Raw genomic sequence first — 21093 nt, 5'->3', positions numbered from 1 at the left:
AAGAACATTTTGCAGCACTTCTCTGTACACCATGAATCCCACTCCAATTAGAAATGACTGCAGACTTAATCATGAGTTGACAGGGCAGAAAATCTAAGTGAAATCATGCCCATTGCTATCCTGTCTAGCTAGAAGATATCTGAAGAATTGGGCAGGTCATTGTCGTAAAATCTAAGTCGGCTGAATGTTCAATCAAATTATATTTATTTATATGTTTTCAAGTAGCATCCGCAGCGTTAATGCAGAAAGGTGGAAAACAGATGTCTGTGAGGCGCTAGCAGGAAGTCCCCGGGCAACTCCTAACATCAGAGGATCAGGAGCATCCAAGTGATTCACATAGGAATCAGGCGAGGAGGGGGGTGACCTTTGGCCTTTGTTCTAATCAAAAGACAATTGCTCCGACTTGGCCGGGGGTGGTTAGGCTGTCAAGTTAAGCGAGATTTGAGATGCCAAACATAACCCCCTGTGCAGGCACGGAAAGGGAGACAAAAAAAACTTGGCTCTGCAATTTCTTATATAATCATAATCCGGAAAATGTGTTTTTAGTTTTTATCTAAAAAACTTTTAAAAAAGAAGTGAAAATGCTGTTTCAACAGGACACGTGAAGCAACACTTAACCTACACAACTAAAAACTCTCTCCTCCTCCAACCACCATCCCCAGCCCCTACTGGAGGAGAGAACAGAAAGAGACAAATATAAACAGTAAGTCGGCTGTGTCGAAGGATATTGCCTCCCAGAAACACCGGCATTCGGCCAGCTCTGAGACATTCATCTGTCTTCTCCCTAGCCTGACTCATGGATAAGTGAGGTGGTAAGAGAGAGAGAGATAGGAGGGAGCGAGGGGGATGGAGAAGCAGTATGAGGGAGTGAGAGACGGAGTGCGAGAGGGGGGAGACAGGACATCTGAAAGTTTTCAACCTGTGATCACGGTAGGTGATGCGAATCGAAACCGGGGGCTCATCCAACAAGCGGGACAAAGGAATTTCCTCAGGATGGAATGCACCAAAGTCAGATAATATTAGGCAATTATTTTCACAAGGGCTGCCTGTGACATTTTTTGATTTTGGAGGAGTTCTAAGTATAAAAACATGAGCGGGGACAGGGGAAAAAAGGCAGTCACTGAAGGAGTTTGAAGATTGAGTTGTTTGGTGATGAACAACCCTGGTTTTGCACGATTGAATTTTTTTGGGATTATAGCAGCTCAGAAGGCGATACAAATGTACAGGACAAATCAAAGGAGAACACAAGGGGTGCTGCCTTTGATGAAGGTAAGAAAGACAAACTATTTGTTCATCATTCTAAAATAAAAATCAGTTAAATCTACAGGAAATGGTTAATGTTTTTTGATCAAAAAGTCTGAGAACTTCGGAGCTGTGCTTGATTTAACGTCAGTCAGTTAACTTTAAAGGAAGATATAAAATGTATGAGTTACAATTAATGATGACATGTAAATAACATGTATAAGCTATTGAGAGGATGTGACTATATTGAGTGTAATATTATTGTCAATTAAATAATAACCAAATATGCTTATGTTTGCATAACTTTCATCTATAAAAACGGAGGGGGAAAAATCATAATTACCCTAGTGCCACAGACTTAAACCACTATGATATGCAGTGAATAAGCTAGATGTGTTACAAGTAACTATATACACTACAAAGCAATAGGGGAAAATTAAGGAAATTATTTTTTACAAATAAAATTGCTTTCAAAAGTGAAATGAAAATTAACCATAAGCTTTATTAAATTGTATGTTCAAAACTGAACCATGCATAATTTAACATTAGTTCAAGAAATAATTCTAGCCATGGTTTTTTTTATGACATGCAATCGTTTTCAACCTTACGCGTTAACAATTTTGTTTGAAACTAAAATGTTCAAACCACTACACAAAGAGACCCAGAACGAACATATTAGCAGTTGATAAATGTTTTTTTTTAAAACCACACACAAAAAACATGCCAGAGTTAAGCGTGCAAGCAAGCAGTGATTACAGTCGATAGCTGTTTCCTTGGTATAGAAACAATACTAATGACTGTGGAGGAAAATCCCATGTCATTTGTTATGATAAATGTCACTCATCATTAGGTCTTCACACTGAAACTAACGTCCAAGGGGTTTAACATTGTCACTTTTGTTTCCTTTTGTTTCCTTCTAAAACTTTTAGTAGAAACCGGCCTGTTCTAGAGCGTACACAAACCAGAAGACAACGGCGCCTGGATTGCGAGTCAGACAACCAACTCTTGACCTAACACCCCTTTTACTGTGGAGGTACATTCTGTGCTTGGATTACTGCCTTGACCACGTTTTGCGGCGACCTGTTAATAAGTTTGGGAGCTGCTGGGCTTTTTTGATTGTGAAGTGGCCCTTTTGGTTTATACGGTGCGCCCGGGTATGAGCCACCGCCCTGTGTGCTGGACCTGAGCTGCCCTCCGCCGACCCTACCCCTGTTCGCGGGACCCTGTGACCATGCTGACCAAGCCCCCTGAACCAGCCAGAGCAGAGCCCCGACCCGCGCCCAGCCCAGCAGTCCTCTCCATAGCAGCATGTCCCAGCCAGAGGCACCCCCGCTGGCGGTCAACGGTTCGGGGTCCGAGGAGGTGGCTGGTGCTCAGCTACGCTGGGCCGCCTTACTCATCATTATGGTCATCATCCCCACCATTGGGGGCAACATCCTGGTCATCCTGGCAGTGTCGCTGGAGAGGAAACTGCAGAATGCCACCAACTACTTCCTGATGTCCCTGGCAGTGGCCGACCTGCTGGTGGGACTCCTGGTGATGCCCATCGCCCTCATCACTGTGCTCTACAGTAAGTCACCACAACATGGTTGACCTCTTGCCTTGCCATCAGAAAGGAACCCTTCATTGATACCTTCATTCAACCACTTGTAACTCAAGACCCTGCTGATACTAGGGTTGGGCGGAATACTGTATACTGGGGTATTTTAAAATACCCACGGTATGATTTTCAAATCACAAAATGTTCAATTGGTTCTTTTAAAATAAATACCTGCAGTCAACTTGTGTCAATAGATAAAGCAGATGGCATTCTTAATGAAAAGAATGATGCAACAGGAGAAATGAAGAAGCCATTCAACATAAAACATACCACATGACTGGCTCAAAGAGCACATGGAAACTTTCGTGACGATCCTACTAATAGTTTCCAGCTAACTATCTAAGATGCGCCAAATAAATTCTCTCCAGCTCAGGGCTCCAGCTATGCATTTGGTTTACTACCCAAGTGTCTAGATGGCAAGGTCAATCTTCTTGGTTACAGCAGAATCGATCAATCCCTCCTGGATCAACATTCTTGCTGTCTAATATTTGTTCTGAGTTAATTGTACAACTTTATGAACTGGGGTGTCTGTCTTCGCAATTAGTTTACGTTCGCATGCGTTTTCTTTTCTTTTTAAAGCATAAGATTTATTTGTTACATTTTAAAATAAATGTCCACTTGTTTGCACTGACGATAATACGGTATACCCCCCAGGACGGTACAGGATTTATGTATGAACATCTGTATACAACCCAACCATAGCTGATACTAAAATGTACTGATCCTACAAGTGTGAACAGTTCATAGAACTGTAACACCATGATTGCCTCAACATTAATTTTAATTATTATTTTTGGCCCCAACACAGCAGCTGATCCAATCACAAACGCTGGCCTCTTACTTGTGTTTAGCTTGGCCCCCATCAATCAGATCTAAAATTGCACTTGGTCACCCCAGTTTCCATGGAGACGCTATTATAAAGCTGCTGTCAGTTGAGACCAGAGAAACACCTGTAAATGTGCATTGCAAAGCAGAAATCCACCACAGTAGGTAGCCAAAATATTTTTCATTGGATCTAGCAGATCTAGCATTCGATGACAAGAATTGACGCCTTCTTTTGTTAACTGAACCGAGCAAAAAAAATAAAAATAAGCATGCATATTTATAATATAATAATTGAAGAACAGCAGTTTAAAATCGGACACCACAAGAGATGCTGCTGAATCTCCGCCAGCTACAGTATAAACAAATTATAGCAGATGGCAAAAACACAAGACAGTGGATAATAAACAAGGTACTTCCTTTGGCTGTGTGATCACAGCAGAGGCACAGTCACATCAGGTACCAATGATCACGATGACCCAATTTCTGCATGACTTTCACAAACGACTTTCCACTCAGAAACCAACCTCTCCCTCAGGTCGCGAGGGGAAAATACAGATGTAAGAGCGAACTGAAAACATTTGCATTCGATTCCATTAAGTGACGTATGTTTACAATTTTTTTATTTAACCTTTATTTAACTAGGCAAGTCAGTTAAGAACAAATTCTTATTTACAATGAGGGCCTACCGGGGAACAGTGGGTTAACTGCCTTGTTCAGGGGCAGAACGACAGATTTTTACCGTGTCAACTCGGGGATTCGATCCAGCAACCTTTCGGTTACTAGCCCAACGCTCTAACCACTTGGCTACCTGCCGCCCCACAAATGCAGCTGTGTTTCAAAGTGCAGAATTAAAACACCCCCTCTCTAGCAGAGTCCTCTTTCTCCTGACACAGAATGTATAGTCGAGCCACTACTCCTCATTCATTCTGTTGGAGTAAATGGCCCTGTGACACACGCACCCCACCTCGACTGTGCTTGGCAGGAATCTGATCTCAAGTCATGCTTTCAGAAAACAGGCACCATCTTTGTATAAGAACCATATGTGCCGTGCAAACAGTGGGCACGAGGTTAGCTGTATCGGGGGAGGGGAATCATCCTTCCATCGGATCTTAATGACATCCATCAGGCCTAGACGGAGGGGAAGGAGAGGTTCAGGCCTAGACGGAGGGGAAAGGGGAGGTTCAGGCCTAGACGGAGGGGAAGGAGAGGCTCATCTTAATGACGTCCATCAGGCCTAGACGGAGGGGAAGGAGAGGTTCAGGCCTAGACGGAGGGGAAGGAGAGGCTCATCTTAATGACGTCCATCGGGCCTAGACAGAGGGGAAGGAGAGGATCGGGCCTAGACGGAGGGGAAGGAGAGGATCGGGCCTAGACGGAGGGGAAGGAGAGGATCAAAGTCAAGGCCATGTGATCACAAATAAAAGCCAGAGGCTTCTGAAGAGTAGTAGCCCATGTTCAGTAGGAGGGGGGCTGTGTGTGTACGTGTGCGTACATGTAAGTTCGCACAGAGCGCCATGTCTGAATGGACGCAAGGTACGTTTGTGCAGGGGCAGCTGTCATTTCTCTACTGGCTGGAGACCGAGCACACAGTGGGGGGTTGGTCAGTGCTTCACGCCAAGCCTTTAGAGCCACTCGGCAGGGTGGACCAGTTAAGGCCTGTGCACATCCAGGCCTGCAGCTCTAAGAACAGTGTGTGCAGGCAAATGGCGAGAGGGAATCAGTGCAAACTTTCAAATACCACCTGAAATTTACCAGAGGACAGAGACGAGATGTTGTAGCTACAGTATTGTCACCGCTAATATATCACCGCCATTAAACACTACACTCTCTAAATTCCCAATAAACCACAACGATTTGCTTAAAATAAACATAAAGAAAGTAATAGCAACTCAGTTTGACCATTTATCCACTTTCTTCTGTGTCTGCCTGGATGGATCTCCTCTCCATCCCAAACCCTGGCTGCGGGAGAAGTTTCAGACTAACCTGGAGTAGCTATTGCCTCAAACTAGTGACGTGCAGTTCGACTCTTTTACTGAACAAATAGTTGTAAAAACTCTACACCACCAAAACTGGGGCGTCTAAAATGTTGCCACGCCATCTGAAACACCCCAGCCACGCCCACCACCTAAGTCCCTTCTTGATCCAGAAAAAAATGCTGCAGTTCGCAAACGATAGTGCTAATCTCCTCTCTCGGCAGTCAAGCAACTGCTTTCCGCCAAGAGTCAATTTCGGTTGCGGCAGCAACTAGACCTCATTCCAAAGGTATCAATAAATAATTGTATTTGTATGCCTAGCACTCACAAATGTACATTGTTTGAATCACACTTATATGTCTGTCACAAATTCCAGATCCAATAAGCCCCCTATGGTGAACGTGCAGCTTGTAGAATCAGGATTCTTTTTAGTTTCAGAGTTTTTAGTTTATCGTTCATCAGTAGCGGGTCCTTACAGAATCTAATGAACTAAAATTATTTTGGAGTGAACGAAGTTGAAAAGATCAGTCATTAAAAAAATACGAACTTCCCATCATCACCTCAAACATCCAATATTAATTAGTTAGTGAGCCCAATCATAAGACCTTCCTCCAAAATTAAACATTTTACTGGAGGAGGGAAAGTCTAGTGTGCAATAGCTTTCGATAAGAGCTGTAAAGAAGTCCTGAGGACCTCTTCCACATCTGCCCAGCAGATGAATGTAAGGCATACAGTCAACACCTTGAAAAATGACATGGTTCCAAATGTTTAAAGGCTGCACTGTAGACTGACTACAGTGCTAAACGAAAAACATACAGCTGACTAAGGCTTGGGTGACGAGAGAGAACAATTAAGAAAAGCTATTTGAAGGATTCGGGATGGGAGGGGGATGCACTAACCATAGCACCATATTTACAAGGTAGCACCATGAGAAGTGTTTACATGGCGGACAGATAAATGTTTACCTGAATATATATTTGGGCCGTGGCATAAGACCTGGCAGTGCAGAAAACTTGTTCATTGTTCCATCATCAGAGTGAAGAGAAGAATGAAGATTAAGATTTCACGAAATAGCCCACCAGGCCATAAGAGAATGACGACAGAACATTCTTACCCTTCTTCACTAATGAGCTTAAGACTGTTTCAGGGAGAGGTCACTCTTTTGCAAGACAAGCTTCGACCCCAGACTCACCCAGTCTCCCCACACACACACACACGACCGGCAGGGCCTAGGTTTAGATCTACGTTTCCTACTCAACCAGAGCTGCCTTTTAGCCTAAACTTCACCATAATTCATTTTGAGAACCCTGGAAAATGTCATTAAGTCAAAACATGCCCGATTTAAAAATGTAAACAAAACCTCCAAGCCACCCATTTAGTGCTCCGGCAGAGGGCTTTATAACGAGAAAAATACAACAGATGAATTAATGCTGCCTTGAAGGACGTCAGTGCAGAATAGAAAACTCTAGAATGCCTGTTGTTAAAGCCTTCAAAAGAAGACAATTATTTATCTGTGGGACATCGATTGTCAATCAAATTCCACGGAGGGCCGAGTGTCCGTGGGTTATCGCTCCACCCTTGGACTTGATTGATGATTTAAGGTCATTAATTAGTAAGAACTCCCCTCACCTGGTTTTCTAGGTCTTAAAAGGAAAAACCAAAAACATGCATAATGACTGGGAGGCACCCCTGATCTACAGTGCCTTCGGAAAGTATTCAGACCCCTTGACATTTTCCACATTTTGTTACGTTGCAGCCTTATTCTAAAATGTATTAAATAAAAATCCTCAGTAACCTACACACAATACCTCATAATGACAAAGCGAAAACAATTTGGCCAATTTATAAAAAATAAAACAGAAATAGCTTATTTACATAAGTATTTAGACAAACTTTGCTATGAGACTCGAAATTGAGCTCTGGTCCATCCTGTTTCCAGTGATCATCCTTGAGGTTATTCTACAACTTGGAGTCCTCCTGTGGTAAATTCAATTGATTGGACATGATTTGGAAAGGCACACCAGTCTATATAAGGTACCACAGTTGACAGTGCATATCAGAGCAAAAACCAAGCCATGAGGTCAAAGGAATTGTCTGTAGAACTCAGAGGCAGGATTGTGACGAGGCAAAGATCATGGGAAGGGTACCAAAACCAAATTCTGACGCATTGAAGGTCCAAGAACACAGTGGCCTCCATTCTTAAATGGAAAAAGTGTGGAACCACCAAGACTCTTCCTTAAGCAGACCGCCCGGCCAAACTGAGCAATCAGGGGAGAAGGGCCTTGGTCAGGGAGGTGACCAAAAACCCGATGGTCACTGACAGAGCTCCAGAGTTCCTCTGTGGTGATGGGAGAACCTTCCAGAAGGACAACCATCTCTGCAGCACTCCACCAATCAGGCCTTTATGGTAGAGTGGCCAGACGGAAGACACTCCTCAGTTAAAAAGGCACGACAACCCGCTTTGAGTTTGCCAAAAGGCCCCTAAAGACTCTCAGACCATGAGCATCAAGATTTTCTGTTCTGATGAAACCAAGATTGAACTTTTTGACCTCCATGCCAAGCATCACATCTGGAAGAAACGTGGCACTATCCCTACAGTGAAGCATGGTGGTGGCAGCATCATGCTGTGGGGATGTTTTTCAGCGGCAGGGACTGGGAGACAAGTCAGGATCGAGGGAAAGATGAACAGAGCAATGTAGAGATCCTTAATGAAAACCTGCTCCAGAGCGCTCAGTACCTCAGACTGGGGTGAAGGTTCACCTTCCAACAGGACAATGACCCTAAGCACACAGCCAAGACAACGCAAGAGTGGCTTCAGGACAAGTCTCTATGTCCTTGAGGTCCAGCCAGAGAAGGACTTGAACCCGATCGAACATCTCTGGAGAGACCTGAAAATAGCTGTGCAACAACACTCCCCATCCAACCTGACAGCGCTTGAGAGGATCTGCAGAGAATGGGAGAAACTCCCCAAATACAGGTGTGCCAAGCTGGTAGCGTCATACCCAAGAAGACTCAATGCTGTAATCGCTGCCAAAATGTGCTTTAACAAAGTACTAAGGAAAGAGTTTGAATTCTTATGCAAATGTGATATCAGTTTTATTTTTAATAAGTTGGCAAACATTTCTAAAAACCTGTTTTTGCCTTGTCATTATGGGGTATTGTGTGTAGATTATTTAAATATTTTTTTCCCCCCCTTCATCAATTTTAGTATAAGGCTGTAACGTAACAGAATGTGGGAAAAACAATCAAGGGGTCTGAATACTTTCCGAAGGCACTGTATATCATACAGAAAGACTATAAAACGATTGTGACGACTAGATCAGCTTTCACTAGATTTAGGCTGAGTTCTTCTTACAGAAGAACAAAAGGATTCCCATATAAAGTATGGAGGCCCTTAAGAAGTGTGGGCATGTCTTGTATAATCAGAGCCTGACAGACATCAATGACTCTAATCAGATCGTTTACACCCCGGTATTTGCTGGAACAGGGACATTTTCTAAAAATAAGCAATAATAATGATTAACAATGACAATAATACTACTCAGACACAGACCTTTAACAAGACAGCGATCTCAGCTTTGTTTTTATTTGAGTCCAAACCGGCTTTTTCCCCAACTAAGGAATGGTGACCTCACCCTAGAGGTTGGTAGCTCTGTTTTCATAGAATTCTCTTCCTCTCCATCTCCCTCTCTCTCGAAGCTGGTCCACTGCAATGACTTCACATGTTTGTCTTAGAAATGTGGCCTTGGATGGACACCTCTGTAGCCTTGGCAACACATATCAGAAACTTTACCAGACAGATTTGAACAAATCTGGTATAAGCACACAATATCCTCACATGTAGAACTTGTTGAGTATTATTCCCATTGAAAATAATCTTTGCTCATGTTAAATAGATGACAGCAATTACAAAAAGGGCCCACAAAAATTATACTCTTAGAAAGTAGCCTACCTATCGAAGTATAAATATCCCACAGAAAATATTTCTAAATGAAAAAAAAGAGAAAAGGCAAGTGGTGCGTGCGCGCGAGGAGCTGAACAAAGCCCCTGAAATGGTGCGCAGTAGACCCCCAATAAAATGAATGGCCATTACATTCATAGGGCACACGTAGAACAGGGAGGACACTAAAATATTGATAGTAGTGATATTAAGTTATAAAATAAATACACATACTAAGTATATACAAATAATTAAAAAAATACTTGTTAACAAAAAAAATAAACATATCCACTAATGCTTGAATTATGAAATACAAGCCATCAGCAAAACAGGTTGACAAGACAATCATTCAAGAACCTTTCCAACACACAATCCAGCCCAATTATGGGGCAATTTCACACGTGGGATCCAAAATAAAACAAACACGTCTGGTGAGAAGGGGCCCGAACACATCAAGAACATAGCTGTTTCAGCTCCATACAAAAAGTCATAAGAAGCATTTCCTCGGCAGTAAATTAATTATTTACTAAAATAAATAGAATTCTTTACATCAGAGCTGGTTTTAATCATTAGCTATTGAAGCGCATCTCCCCAATGCTGGTGGCGTCACTGATGTCCACAACACAAGTTCTGTTTAGAATGCAAAAAGGTTTGCTGGACCAAAAAAAAATGGGACTAATCAGAAATTAGTCCCTATTTCAAAACGGGCTACTTCCTCCTCAGGAATTAAAAACAAAGACCTGCATCATAGGCCACTAAAGTAAGAGAAATGGCATGACTAAATGTCCAACATCTTCACACTTAATTTCCTATTAGAAAAATATCCCAGATTTTCACCTTTTATTTTGGCATCTTTGACCAATCTCTATTCGCCTCCAACACACACACACACACACACACACACACACAGGCCCATGCAGTCCTTGACATTATAAACGCAACAATTTCAACAATTTAACTGAGTTACAATTCATAAGGAAAATCAGTAAATTTAAATAAATGAATTAAACCCTAACCTATGGATTTCACGACTGGTCAGGGGCGCAGCCATGGGTGGGTCTGAGAAGGCATAGGCCCACCCACTGGGGGAGCCAGGCTCAGCCAATCATGAGTTTTTCACCACAAAAGGGCTTTATTACAGACAGAAATACTCTTCAGTTTCATCAGTTGTCCGGGTCGCTGGTCTTAGACAATCTCACAGGTGAAGAAGTCAGATGTGGAGGTCCTGGGCTGGCGTGGTTACACGTGGTCTGCGGTTGCGAGATCGGTTGGACGTACTGCCAAATTCGCTAAAATGACGTTGAGGCGGCTTATGGTAGAGAAATGAACATTAAATTCTCTGGCAACAGCTCTGATGGACATTCCTACAGTCAGCATGCCAATTGCACTACCTCAAAACATCTGTGGTATTGTGTTGTGTGACAGAACTGTACATTATAGTGGCTTTTTGTTCCCAGCACAAGGTGCACCTGTGTAATGATCATGCCGTTTAATCAGCTTCTTGATATTCCACACCTGTCAGGTGGATGGATTATCTTGGCAAAGGAGAAATGCAGTGATGTAAAAAGTACCCAATTGTCAAGCTTGAGTAAAAGTAATGATTCATTTTCTATTAAGGTCACCCAGTAAAATACTACTTGATTAAAAGTATTTGGTTTTATATATGCACACGCTTAAGTATCAAAAGTAAAAGTACAAGTATAAATCAGTTCAAATTCCTTATATTGAGCAAAGCAGATGGCCACATTTCCTAGTTTTTTACGTTTATTTACAGATAGCCTGGGGCACACTCCGACGAAGCATGTGTTTAGTGAGTCCGCCAGTTCAGAGGCAGTAGGGATGACCAGGGAGGTTCTGTTGATAAGTGTGTCAATTAGACCACATTTTCCTGTCCTGCTAAGGCTAAGCATTCAAAACATAAGTACTTTTGGGTGTCGGGGAAAATGTATGGAGTAAAAGTACATTATTTTCATTAGGAATTTAGTGTAGTAAAAGTTGTACAGTTAACAATTTTTACTTAAGTAGTTTTTTGGGGTAAGTACTTTACGTCACTGGAGAAATGCTCACTAACATGGATATAAATCAAAATAAGCACACAATTTAGAGAAATAAGCTTTTTTGCGCATATGGAACATTTCTGGCTTTTATTTCAGCTCATGAAACATGAGTTTAACACTTTACATGTTGCGTTTTATATTTTTGTTCAGTGTAAGATGGTAATAAATTACTTGAATGGCTATTATGTTTATTTTTACAATGACTTAGTCACTGAAATCCAAATAGGCTCCTCTCAGGGTGAAGAAGAAAAAAAAATGATTTAACACCACAGTAATGAAGTTTGAGAATTTGTCTAGAAAGGCATGGTTTAAATCTCAAATGGTTCTGTATTGGCCTATGAGAGCAGCTAACAATCCAATGCTTCCCCTCATCTGTCCGTTTCTCAGATTCCGGATGGCCTCTTCCGGAGTTTCTCTGCCCAATCTGGCTCTTCCTGGACGTCCTGTTCTCCACAGCATCCATCATGCACCTGTGTGCCATCTCACTGGACCGCTACATAGCCATCAAGAAGCCCATTCAGCACAGCCAGTATAAGTCCAGGGCCAAAGCCATGGCTAAGATAGCAGTGGTGTGGTTCATATCTATTGGTAAGCTGCTGTTTTTTTGTTTTTGTCCTGTGTTGATATCAGGAGCATTCTCCAATGTATTGTTTGAACAAGTTTCTTTACGCTATGTCATTGCGGTTCAATTCCTTTGCGCCTGTGACGTGACATGTCTCAGAAAAGCCGGATGCAATAAAAGCTATATAAAAACGTTCACATACTGTACCTCGCTTAAAACTTAACCCCGACTAACACATTGTAAACAGTAACAGAGCATCATAGTGTTAGCAGTCAAGGGGACCTGTGGGAAAACACAGTTAATGAGCCAGAGAGATTTACACAAAAACAGCATCAAATTAAAAAAGGGAGGTTTAAATTAGAGAGTATGCTCCCAGGAAGGAAATTCATTTCACATCACTGCCCTTGTGATGAGCGTAGTGAAACAACATAAGGCTTACAATTGCAAAAATATGCGTGCTCTTTGAGCAGTACAACGGTTTTACAATGTTGCTACAACGCTATGGATCACAGATTTGTTTTTCAGAAAAGTTTAAGACAAAATAACATTCAAGACAAAACCAAGCATTCAAACCACAACCTTATTTGAGGACTCCTGGACCAGTAACTATTTGACTCTTCACAATAAGCATAAAATGTGCACTGCAGTACAGATAGGAATCTGCAATTTTACAAAACTGAATAGCAAAGCAACGCTAAAGAGCCTCTGGTATTTTCAGTAAAATTAGGTTACGAGACAAAAGGACATTTGGACTGAAGAGGATAAGGGGCAAGGGATAAAGCTAAGGACCATAAGCTTAGTCCATAAAGAAGGGGGAGAGGGAGCAGCTAATCCACTGGAATCCTCTTCACACAGAACATGTTACATACGAGGGAATGTCAGACTGGTTTCCCATATTTGGCCCAATGTTAAGCCTATACCCAAATGGGTAATTTGACAGCCCAATAAGACAGTTTGAGACAAACATTGTTTTATTTTTCTGATTGATGTGCTTCTTATTACTTCTTGTCCACTGTCCGAGTCTGTATTGTTAATGACTGGCCAGTGAACCCTTGGTAAATATGCACACTGGTTTCCAATTCAATTTACATTATTTAGCAAACGCTCTTATCCAGAGCGACTTACAAATTATTTGTTATCCGTTATATATATATATATATATATACACTTTCCAGTATGAAATGAAACTGAACACCCCTATTCTCGTTAATCATGACAGTTCCTCTGGCTGAAGCATTTAGGAGACTGGTGTGAGGACTTGGCAGAGTTCAGCCTGGCATTAATCAAGTTTACAGTTTTATTAGTCACATGTACAGGATACACATGGTATACACCATCCAACGACATGCTTACTAGCAGGTTAATGGAATTCATAGGGCGTTCAGACTCGTTCACAACAGCACGCTCTCAGTTTCCACCTCAGGGCTAAGGTTCTACACATTGACTTTCTTTCGGTGAGCAAAACCAGACGATTGCTTAGAGTTACGCGAGCAGCACTTACACGCCACGACAGTAGAAGGGTCTCTTCGTCCAAGGTGTAGTGCTCACGGTCACTGTATTATAGCTGGCAATATATGGTTTGTTTATTTGATTTTTAAGCAAAGAATGAGAACTTCCAGAAGTCCCAGAACGACCCTTTGCGCTACCTCTGCTGTCCTCAGTCGTGAAAGCCTGAAGCTTTAAACAGAGTTATACTCTGGCAGCATCAAAAGGAAAAGCAGATGTGAACATTTCATGTCCTATAATAAAATGCAAAAAGAAAAGCAGCATAAAGTGTCCACTGGCTGAGAAGATCCTGTCTCTACTCCCAAAACACATTTAATCCCAAACAACCAAAGTTCTTAGTCTTTCCATCTAACCCTGTGTAGAGACAACAAAGTTTGGATTGATCATTTCACTGACCAAACTTCTCTCCCTCTCTCTCACACAGGTATCGCAATTCCCATTCCCATCAAGGGGCTGAGAAACTACCACCTTCCAAACAATGTCACCTTTAACAGCAACCACACCTGCCTACTGAAACCAGACAGCTTCCGAGAATTCATCATGTTTGGCTCCATGACAGCTTTTTTCATCCCTTTGACTATCATGATGGTCATCTACCTGCTCACCATCCAGGTGCTGCGCAAGAAAGCCTTTCTGCTCAGGTCAAAGGTGACCCAACGCTTCACTCGCCCAACCGTCTCCTCAGTCTTCCAGAGGGAGCAGTCAGTGGCTTCTCCCACAACTGAGAAACTGCCAGGAAAATCAATTTCTCCCGCCAACCCAATCATAGGTGACGAGATCCCCATCCGTCGCATGTCCACCATAGGCAAGAAGTCCATGCAGAACCTGACCAATGAGCAGCGTGCCTCCAAGGTGCTGGGCATCGTCTTCCTTCTGTTTGTGGTCATGTGGTGCCCATTCTTCATCACCAACATCACCTCTGTGCTTTGCGCCAGCTGCGACGTCCATGTGATCGGCCGCCTGATGGAGATCTTCGTGTGGGTAGGCTACGTGTCATCAGGCATCAATCCGCTGGTCTACACCCTCTTCAACAAGACCTTCCGCCAGGCCTTCACACGCTACATCACCTGTAACTACAGCAGCGCCACTAACACGCCAGCCAGGCAAACTAGGGAACAGCATGGCTGCAGGAATCTGACACGGATCTCCTTCCATTCATCTGTGGCGGAAAACTCCAAGCTGTTCATGAAGCGGGGGATGAAGAACGGCATCGGGCCGGTGAGCTATCAGAGCCCGCCGAGGCGACGGCAAGCACCCATGCAGTCCTCTGCTAGCGTTGTACTGGACACTCTGCTCCTTACAGAGAATGAGGATTGCAAACCCGAAGAGCATGTCAGTTATGTGTAGTGCAAAAGGAAATAATTAGAACCAGAAAGTCACGTGAAAAAGACAGAGCAGGCTTGAGTTGTCCAGGGGTTCAGGTGACAAGACACCTTCCTTGAGCATCACTTCTGTGGATTCGGTGCTATTAAAAGAAAACACCGTGTGTCCTCAGGGGCGAAACGAAAGGAGATGCGATCTCTGTCAAACACTTTGGCCAGAAAGAAGAGGCCCTCAGATTCTGTACAGAGATTGCTGAACATTAGGAGTAAAATGACACAGCAAATAGGTGCGTCGAGTTAGTTACCCTCAATAAAAGACAAACCCTACAACGCTCAGGTCGGATTGTCCTTAAGGAGGCCGCCAGACAGATAAGGAATGAAGACATAGACTGTCTGGAAACACTCTGTGGATACAATGTGTATTCCCATGCTACCCATGGGCTATTTGGTTGTCTGCTATGGACAATTCCCATGGAGGAGATGACATGCTTACCAATTGAGAGGACAAACACTCCTCCCACAAACTAGACATTCAGTCTCCACATCACACAGAGTTCTGAAGAATACACTATAAATGCCACCCATTTTAACTGCAATGTTTGGTAAGTGTTTTTATAAACTGTGAACAGATGTTATAAAGTCACAAGTCCTATTTTCCCCAAAGTGTTATAATAATCCACTTGGATGTTTATATATAAAATGCAACACAGACAAAACCTTTGCAAATGGGAAGCTTGTCAAATACAAAAATGTATAGCCTACGAATGGATGTGTGATGGTTCAGAAATGTATAAAACTGTGCTTGGCTTAAAGAAAAGCCGTGTCCTTTTTTACAGTTCTTAAGAGGATCTTGAAAGCAGATGTAACTACAGACCAAGTCATCTTATTTTAAACACGTTGTCTTTTTCTCTGAAAGTATATATGTTTTGCGGCCGCAACGACCGATCTACTGTTTCACTTTCATCAGAGTTTATATAGTGTCTCCTTGATGGGGTGGTAATGAAGCAAAGCAAAGCTAACTGGACTTGGGAGCCAAAATAAACACACCATAAACCACTGCGCTAGGAGTTCGTCACAAACAACGACTACGAGGAGGCTGAATCCCGAACGTAAGTGCGTAGGGACATGACCGCTTTATGAGGGGCAATAAAAAAAAAAAGGGCATTTTGATTAATTCTCCGTACCTGTGAATTAAGTGACGTTACAACTCAAAAACAATTGACTTCACATAAACCTAACAAAAGTATTTTTAAGGTGAGTGTGCCAAATTAGTCCACAGCATAAATCTATAATAATAAGTCCCAAGGAACTAACACAAGGCCAGAAATGTAATGAGAGAGTCCATGTTTGGTTCATATACAACTTCCAATGCATATTTCTGCCATCATGAGACTAGTCGGTGGGGAGGAATATGCCCATGGCCTTTCAAAGCAGTTGGGGAGTGAGAGACGCCAGCACACCAGCGTTCACGCTGACCTTTGACCCACTCAAGAGACAGCAGCTCTGAGCACCACATCCTGGTTTCCCAAGACTGTAAGGGGGCCTGGAAGCCATGGGGGAGTGGGAGCTCAGCTGAATTGTTGCCGCTCAGGAGGATCTCTAAACAGAGGAAGGATTTACACAACGTTTATCTAACAGCCGATTGATCATGGGAATATCGCATAGCCTTTTTTGGGCTTAAAATAGTCCCTCCATTTTCCTCTGCTTGGCTCGGTGTCGTTTAATGCTGCAGTGCTGCCTGATGCTGTTGAATGCTGCAGTGATGCCTGATGGGTAAATTCACGTCAGAGAATGAGTGATCAGCCTCCGTAAACAGACCGAAAAACAATAATGCGACTCGGGAGGATGACATGAAGCCAAAGTCCTCAGACACTGAACTACCTGTAAAGGAGCCAGGAAGTAATTATATCCTCTCAGCTAAAAGTGAACCTAAATTCTGTCATCCATTTGATGAGATGCTGATCACTATGTCATGTTGATAATCCACATGCAAACCAATCACAGGATCACTTAAGAGTGCCAAAACTAGGAAAGTGAGGGATAGTTTGCAGCTGATCAATGTAGGTCAGGTTATGCTTTCTGAAGAGTAAAATCACTTCCAAAAGTGTCATATCTTTGATCATGAATTGCATTTAAAAATTACAAGAGGCTACTGAAAACCATTGCACAGACCAAAACAAGGGTGGTTCAAAGATGATTCATGTTCCATAGATTTAACTTGGACATGAAACAAATTCTCACATTGCTGAAACTTAAGCACACTTTCAAAACATTTAACTGTGTTGGTTTTTCAAATTACAAATGATACCCAGCGCTTACCAGGGTTGAGCTCAAATCAGAATTTTGGAATTGAATCCCATTCAACTCATGACTTTAAATTCAAATTGTCCACAGGATGTAGAATTTGAATGACAGGAAGTAGAATTTAATTTGATTCAATTAAAAATTCCACTCAGTCATAGAATATGCCTTTCATTGAATGACAGGTGACACGTCCAGACAACAAAGAATCACTTTTCTGCAGAAACATTCTATTTTAACCTTGGTGCTTAGAATAGCCAATTAGATTTTCTTAAATAATACAGTTATATTAGACCCTACCTTATATATTGTGCTTTGTATTCTAAAGCCACAATCCGTGACTGGTACAAAGATATTGTACTTTTTTGGATATAAATGTAAACCCATTGACTCCTGGAGAATATCACTCAGACTGTATAGCCTGATGAGCTTAGAACTACTGATCGTCACCATTATAACCACAAACTTTTATTTCTCTGTTTACAAATGTAGACAACCCATTTAAAACTTATGGGATAATTGCTCTCACTATGAAACCATTTCATTTGTTTGGCTTTTTTTTTTTGAAGGCCTCAGGGTCAACTTGAGGGTTAAACTAATGCATTCTGGGAAATTTAGTATTTTCCCTATTTTGAACCTAATTTACAAGGCCCAGTGAAGTCAAAAACTAGATTCACTCGTGTTTCATATATATATTTCCATACCATGAGGTTGGAATAACAATGAAATTGTGAAAATGATGATACACTAAAAGGGCGTAAGAGCTGTTTGAAAAGACATTCCCTCATTGTGAAAAGTAAATAAGGTCTGAGAGGACAGAGGAAGCGGCCAACATCCTGCTTATCGATCTGTGGCTGCCAACTGGCTTATGGCACTCGATGGCATTGCGCAAACACACACACACCAGCGCATCTATCACACTACAGAGCCATGGAGTTTTTGCCTGCCTAGTGACATCACCAAGCGTTAATTAGCGTCCCACCTACTCAACAGCCAGTGTAATCCCGTGGCGCGATATTCAAATACCTTAGAAATGCTATTACTTCAATTTCTCAAACATATGACTATTTTACACCATTTTAAAAGACAAGACTCTCGTTAATCTAACCACACTGTCCGATTTCAAAAAGGCTTTACAACGAAAGCAAAACATTAGATTATGTCAGCAGAGTACCCAGCCAGAAATAATCAGACACCCATTTTTCAAGCTAGCATATAATGTCACAAAAACCAAAACCACAGCTAAATGCAGCACTAATCTTTGATGATCTTCATCAGATGACACTCCTAGGACATTATGTTATACAATACATGCATGTTTTGTTCAATCAAGTTCATATTTATATCAAAAACCAGCTTTTTACATTAGCATGTGACTAGCATTCCCACCGAACACTTCCGGTGAATTTACTAAATTACTCACGATAAACGTTCACAAAAAACATAACAATTATTTAAAGAATTATAGATCCAAAACTCCTTTATGCACTCGCTATGTCCGATTTTAAAATAGCTTTTCAGTGAAAGCACATTTTGCAATATTCTGAGTAGATAGCCCGGCCATCACAGGCTAGCTATTTTGACACCCACCAAGTGTGGTACTCACCAAACTCAGAATTACTATTAGAAAAATTGGATTACCTTTGCTGTTCTTCGTCAGAATGCACTCCCAGGACTTCTACTTCAATAACAAATGTTGGTTTGGTTCCAAATAATCCATAGTTATATCCAAATAGCGGCGTTTTGTTTGTGCGTTCAAGACACTATCCGAAGGGTAAAGAAGGGTCACGCGCCCGACGCGTTTCGTGACAAAACATTTCCAAATATTCCATTACTGTACTTCGAAGCATGTCAAACGCTGTTTAAAATCCATTTTTATGCGATTTTTCTCTTAAAAAAGCGATAATATTCAGACCGGGAGTCGTTGTTTTCATTCAAAGAGAGAGAAAGTAAACATGGTGTCGGCTCGTGCACACGCCTCCAGTCTCATTGTCCTCAGATCGACCACTATCCAAATGCGCTACTGTTTTTCAGCCATGGCCTGCAAAGTCACCATTCATCGTTCTGGCGCCTTCTGAGAGCCTATGGGAGCGTTAGAAAATGTCACGTTATGCCAGAGATCCCCTGTTTTGGTTAGAGATGATCAAGAAGGCCAAGAAATAGTCAGAGAGAGCGCTTCCTGTTTGGAATCTTCTCAGGTTTTGGCCTGCCAAATGAGTTCTGTTATACTCACAGACACCATTCAAACAGTTTTAGAAACTTTAGGGTGTTTTCTATCCAAATCAAACAATTCTATGCATATTCTAGTTACTGGGCAGGAGTAGTAACCAGATTAAATCGGTTTTTTATCCGGCCGTGCAAATACTGCCCCCTATCCCCAACAGGTTAACAGACCAATATGTTCCAAACCTCTTCCAATAAACAGATTGTTTTCCCATCCCCACTAAGACCACTCCCAGACAGACCTAAAATTCTTGATTGAGAAATTGGTCTTTGCTAAGAAGTTTGTTTTAAATTTAAATGTTCAAAAAAAGATCAATCACAAGGTACTCAAAAAAAGGTGCAACATGAAGAAATTGCTACGCCATTTCCTGTTGCTAAAATTCTAATAGTTTGTTAAATTTCAGTCTGTGTGACAAAACAAGCAACGTGTAATGTAGAATATCCTTGTACCATCTAAACCGCTGTGAAATTCCTAACCTAAAATATTGTATTTTCAGCCGTTTGAAGCTGGTGTATAAAACCAATAGTAAAAGACGCAAAAAAAACGAAACTGAATGGGAAGCATAGAAATAGTGCACATAGAACAGATCTACCGCTTCTAAGACTTGCTTTCAGATCTATAACTCACATTTCTATGTGAATTTGGTCAGGTCACCGAAAAAGTTACATATTGCAGTTAATTGTTACCCAGAAATGATTTGATATTGAGATAGAAACAACTGCGTCGGACCTTTACAGATATTCTCTGGTACTTTTGAAAGTAGTGCCCGAGCCAAAAGTGGTCCCTGTAAATTGCATACTACGTCACAAATGTGCAGATATGTGCACCACGTCATTGCTCTCTCGCTCTACTGTGTCTGTGTCTTGCTAGCTGTCACTCAAACGGCGAGGGACTGTTTTTTTGCTGAAACTTGAATTTTTAGAGGGCTGGCCCACATGGAAAATGGCATCACAGAGCTTCTAGAAAACAGTCACTCTTTACCTAGGGATTTGGTGGCTAATTGAGGTAAGACAGTACATTTGCTCATAGATTATGCATGTATGAACTACAAACTGACATCCATCCCAAATACTTACTATTTTCCAAAGTACCTGAGCATGTCTAAGTGAATAATGAAATATAATAACTTAGAATATTCGCACACAGGTTTTGTTTTCCTGGTGCATGAATCGAGTTTTTCTTGAAAATAAAATTGTTTCAACAATTGTATTTTCATACAAATAACGACATGGTTGATGTTATGTACAAGATGTGTATTTTTATAGACAACACCTAATATCGAAGAGGCATTTGAATTTCAATTAATTATATTTCCTTTCATTCAAATAGCAATTCTGCATCCTGTTAACTACTCCAATTCAAAAATGTGAATTTCTGAGGCATTCTCAACTCAATTCTGAATTGAGCCCAAAATGGGCGCTTATTAGGGGTGGGCGGTATACCGTATTTTTAGATATACCGGTATTGATGCACGGACCGGTTTGGGTTTTTACTTTACCTTCTATAAACGGTATTTTAATGTTTGATTTGTTAAATGCGAT

At 41.7% G+C, this 21093-nt stretch overlaps 2 protein-coding genes across 4 annotated transcripts in view; one reads left to right on the top strand and one right to left on the bottom strand.

The window, feature by feature from the left end:
* Positions 1–21093, bottom strand: part of psmd1 (proteasome 26S subunit, non-ATPase 1) — a 59042-nt gene that overhangs the window by 25651 nt on the left and 12298 nt on the right. The gene's annotated exons all lie outside the window — the stretch shown is intronic.
* On the top strand, positions 515–15844 carry htr2b (5-hydroxytryptamine (serotonin) receptor 2B, G protein-coupled). Its single transcript, XM_014149761.2, has 4 exons — positions 515–1269; positions 2172–2812; positions 12025–12225; positions 14130–15844. The coding sequence occupies exons 2-4, from the start codon at positions 2551–2553 to the stop codon at positions 15050–15052; spliced, it is 1386 nt and encodes a 461-aa protein (XP_014005236.1). The 5' UTR covers positions 515–1269; positions 2172–2550; the 3' UTR covers positions 15053–15844.

This window comes from Salmo salar, chromosome ssa16, assembly GCF_905237065.1.
Source record: "Salmo salar chromosome ssa16, Ssal_v3.1, whole genome shotgun sequence".
Taxonomy (NCBI): Eukaryota; Metazoa; Chordata; class Actinopteri; order Salmoniformes; family Salmonidae; genus Salmo; species Salmo salar.
This window is presented reverse-complemented; position numbering and strand designations above follow the sequence as displayed.

Coding starts and splice junctions, on each gene's coding strand:
- htr2b (XM_014149761.2), top strand. CDS start 2,551: ATGTCCCAGCCAGAGGCACCCCCGCTGGCGGTCAACGGTTCGGGGTCC. Junction 2,813..12,024: donor CCTCATCACTGTGCTCTACA/GTAAGTCACCAC, acceptor TCCGTTTCTCAG/ATTCCGGATGGCCTCTTCCG. Junction 12,226..14,129: donor GGTGTGGTTCATATCTATTG/GTAAGCTGCTGT, acceptor TCTCTCACACAG/GTATCGCAATTCCCATTCCC.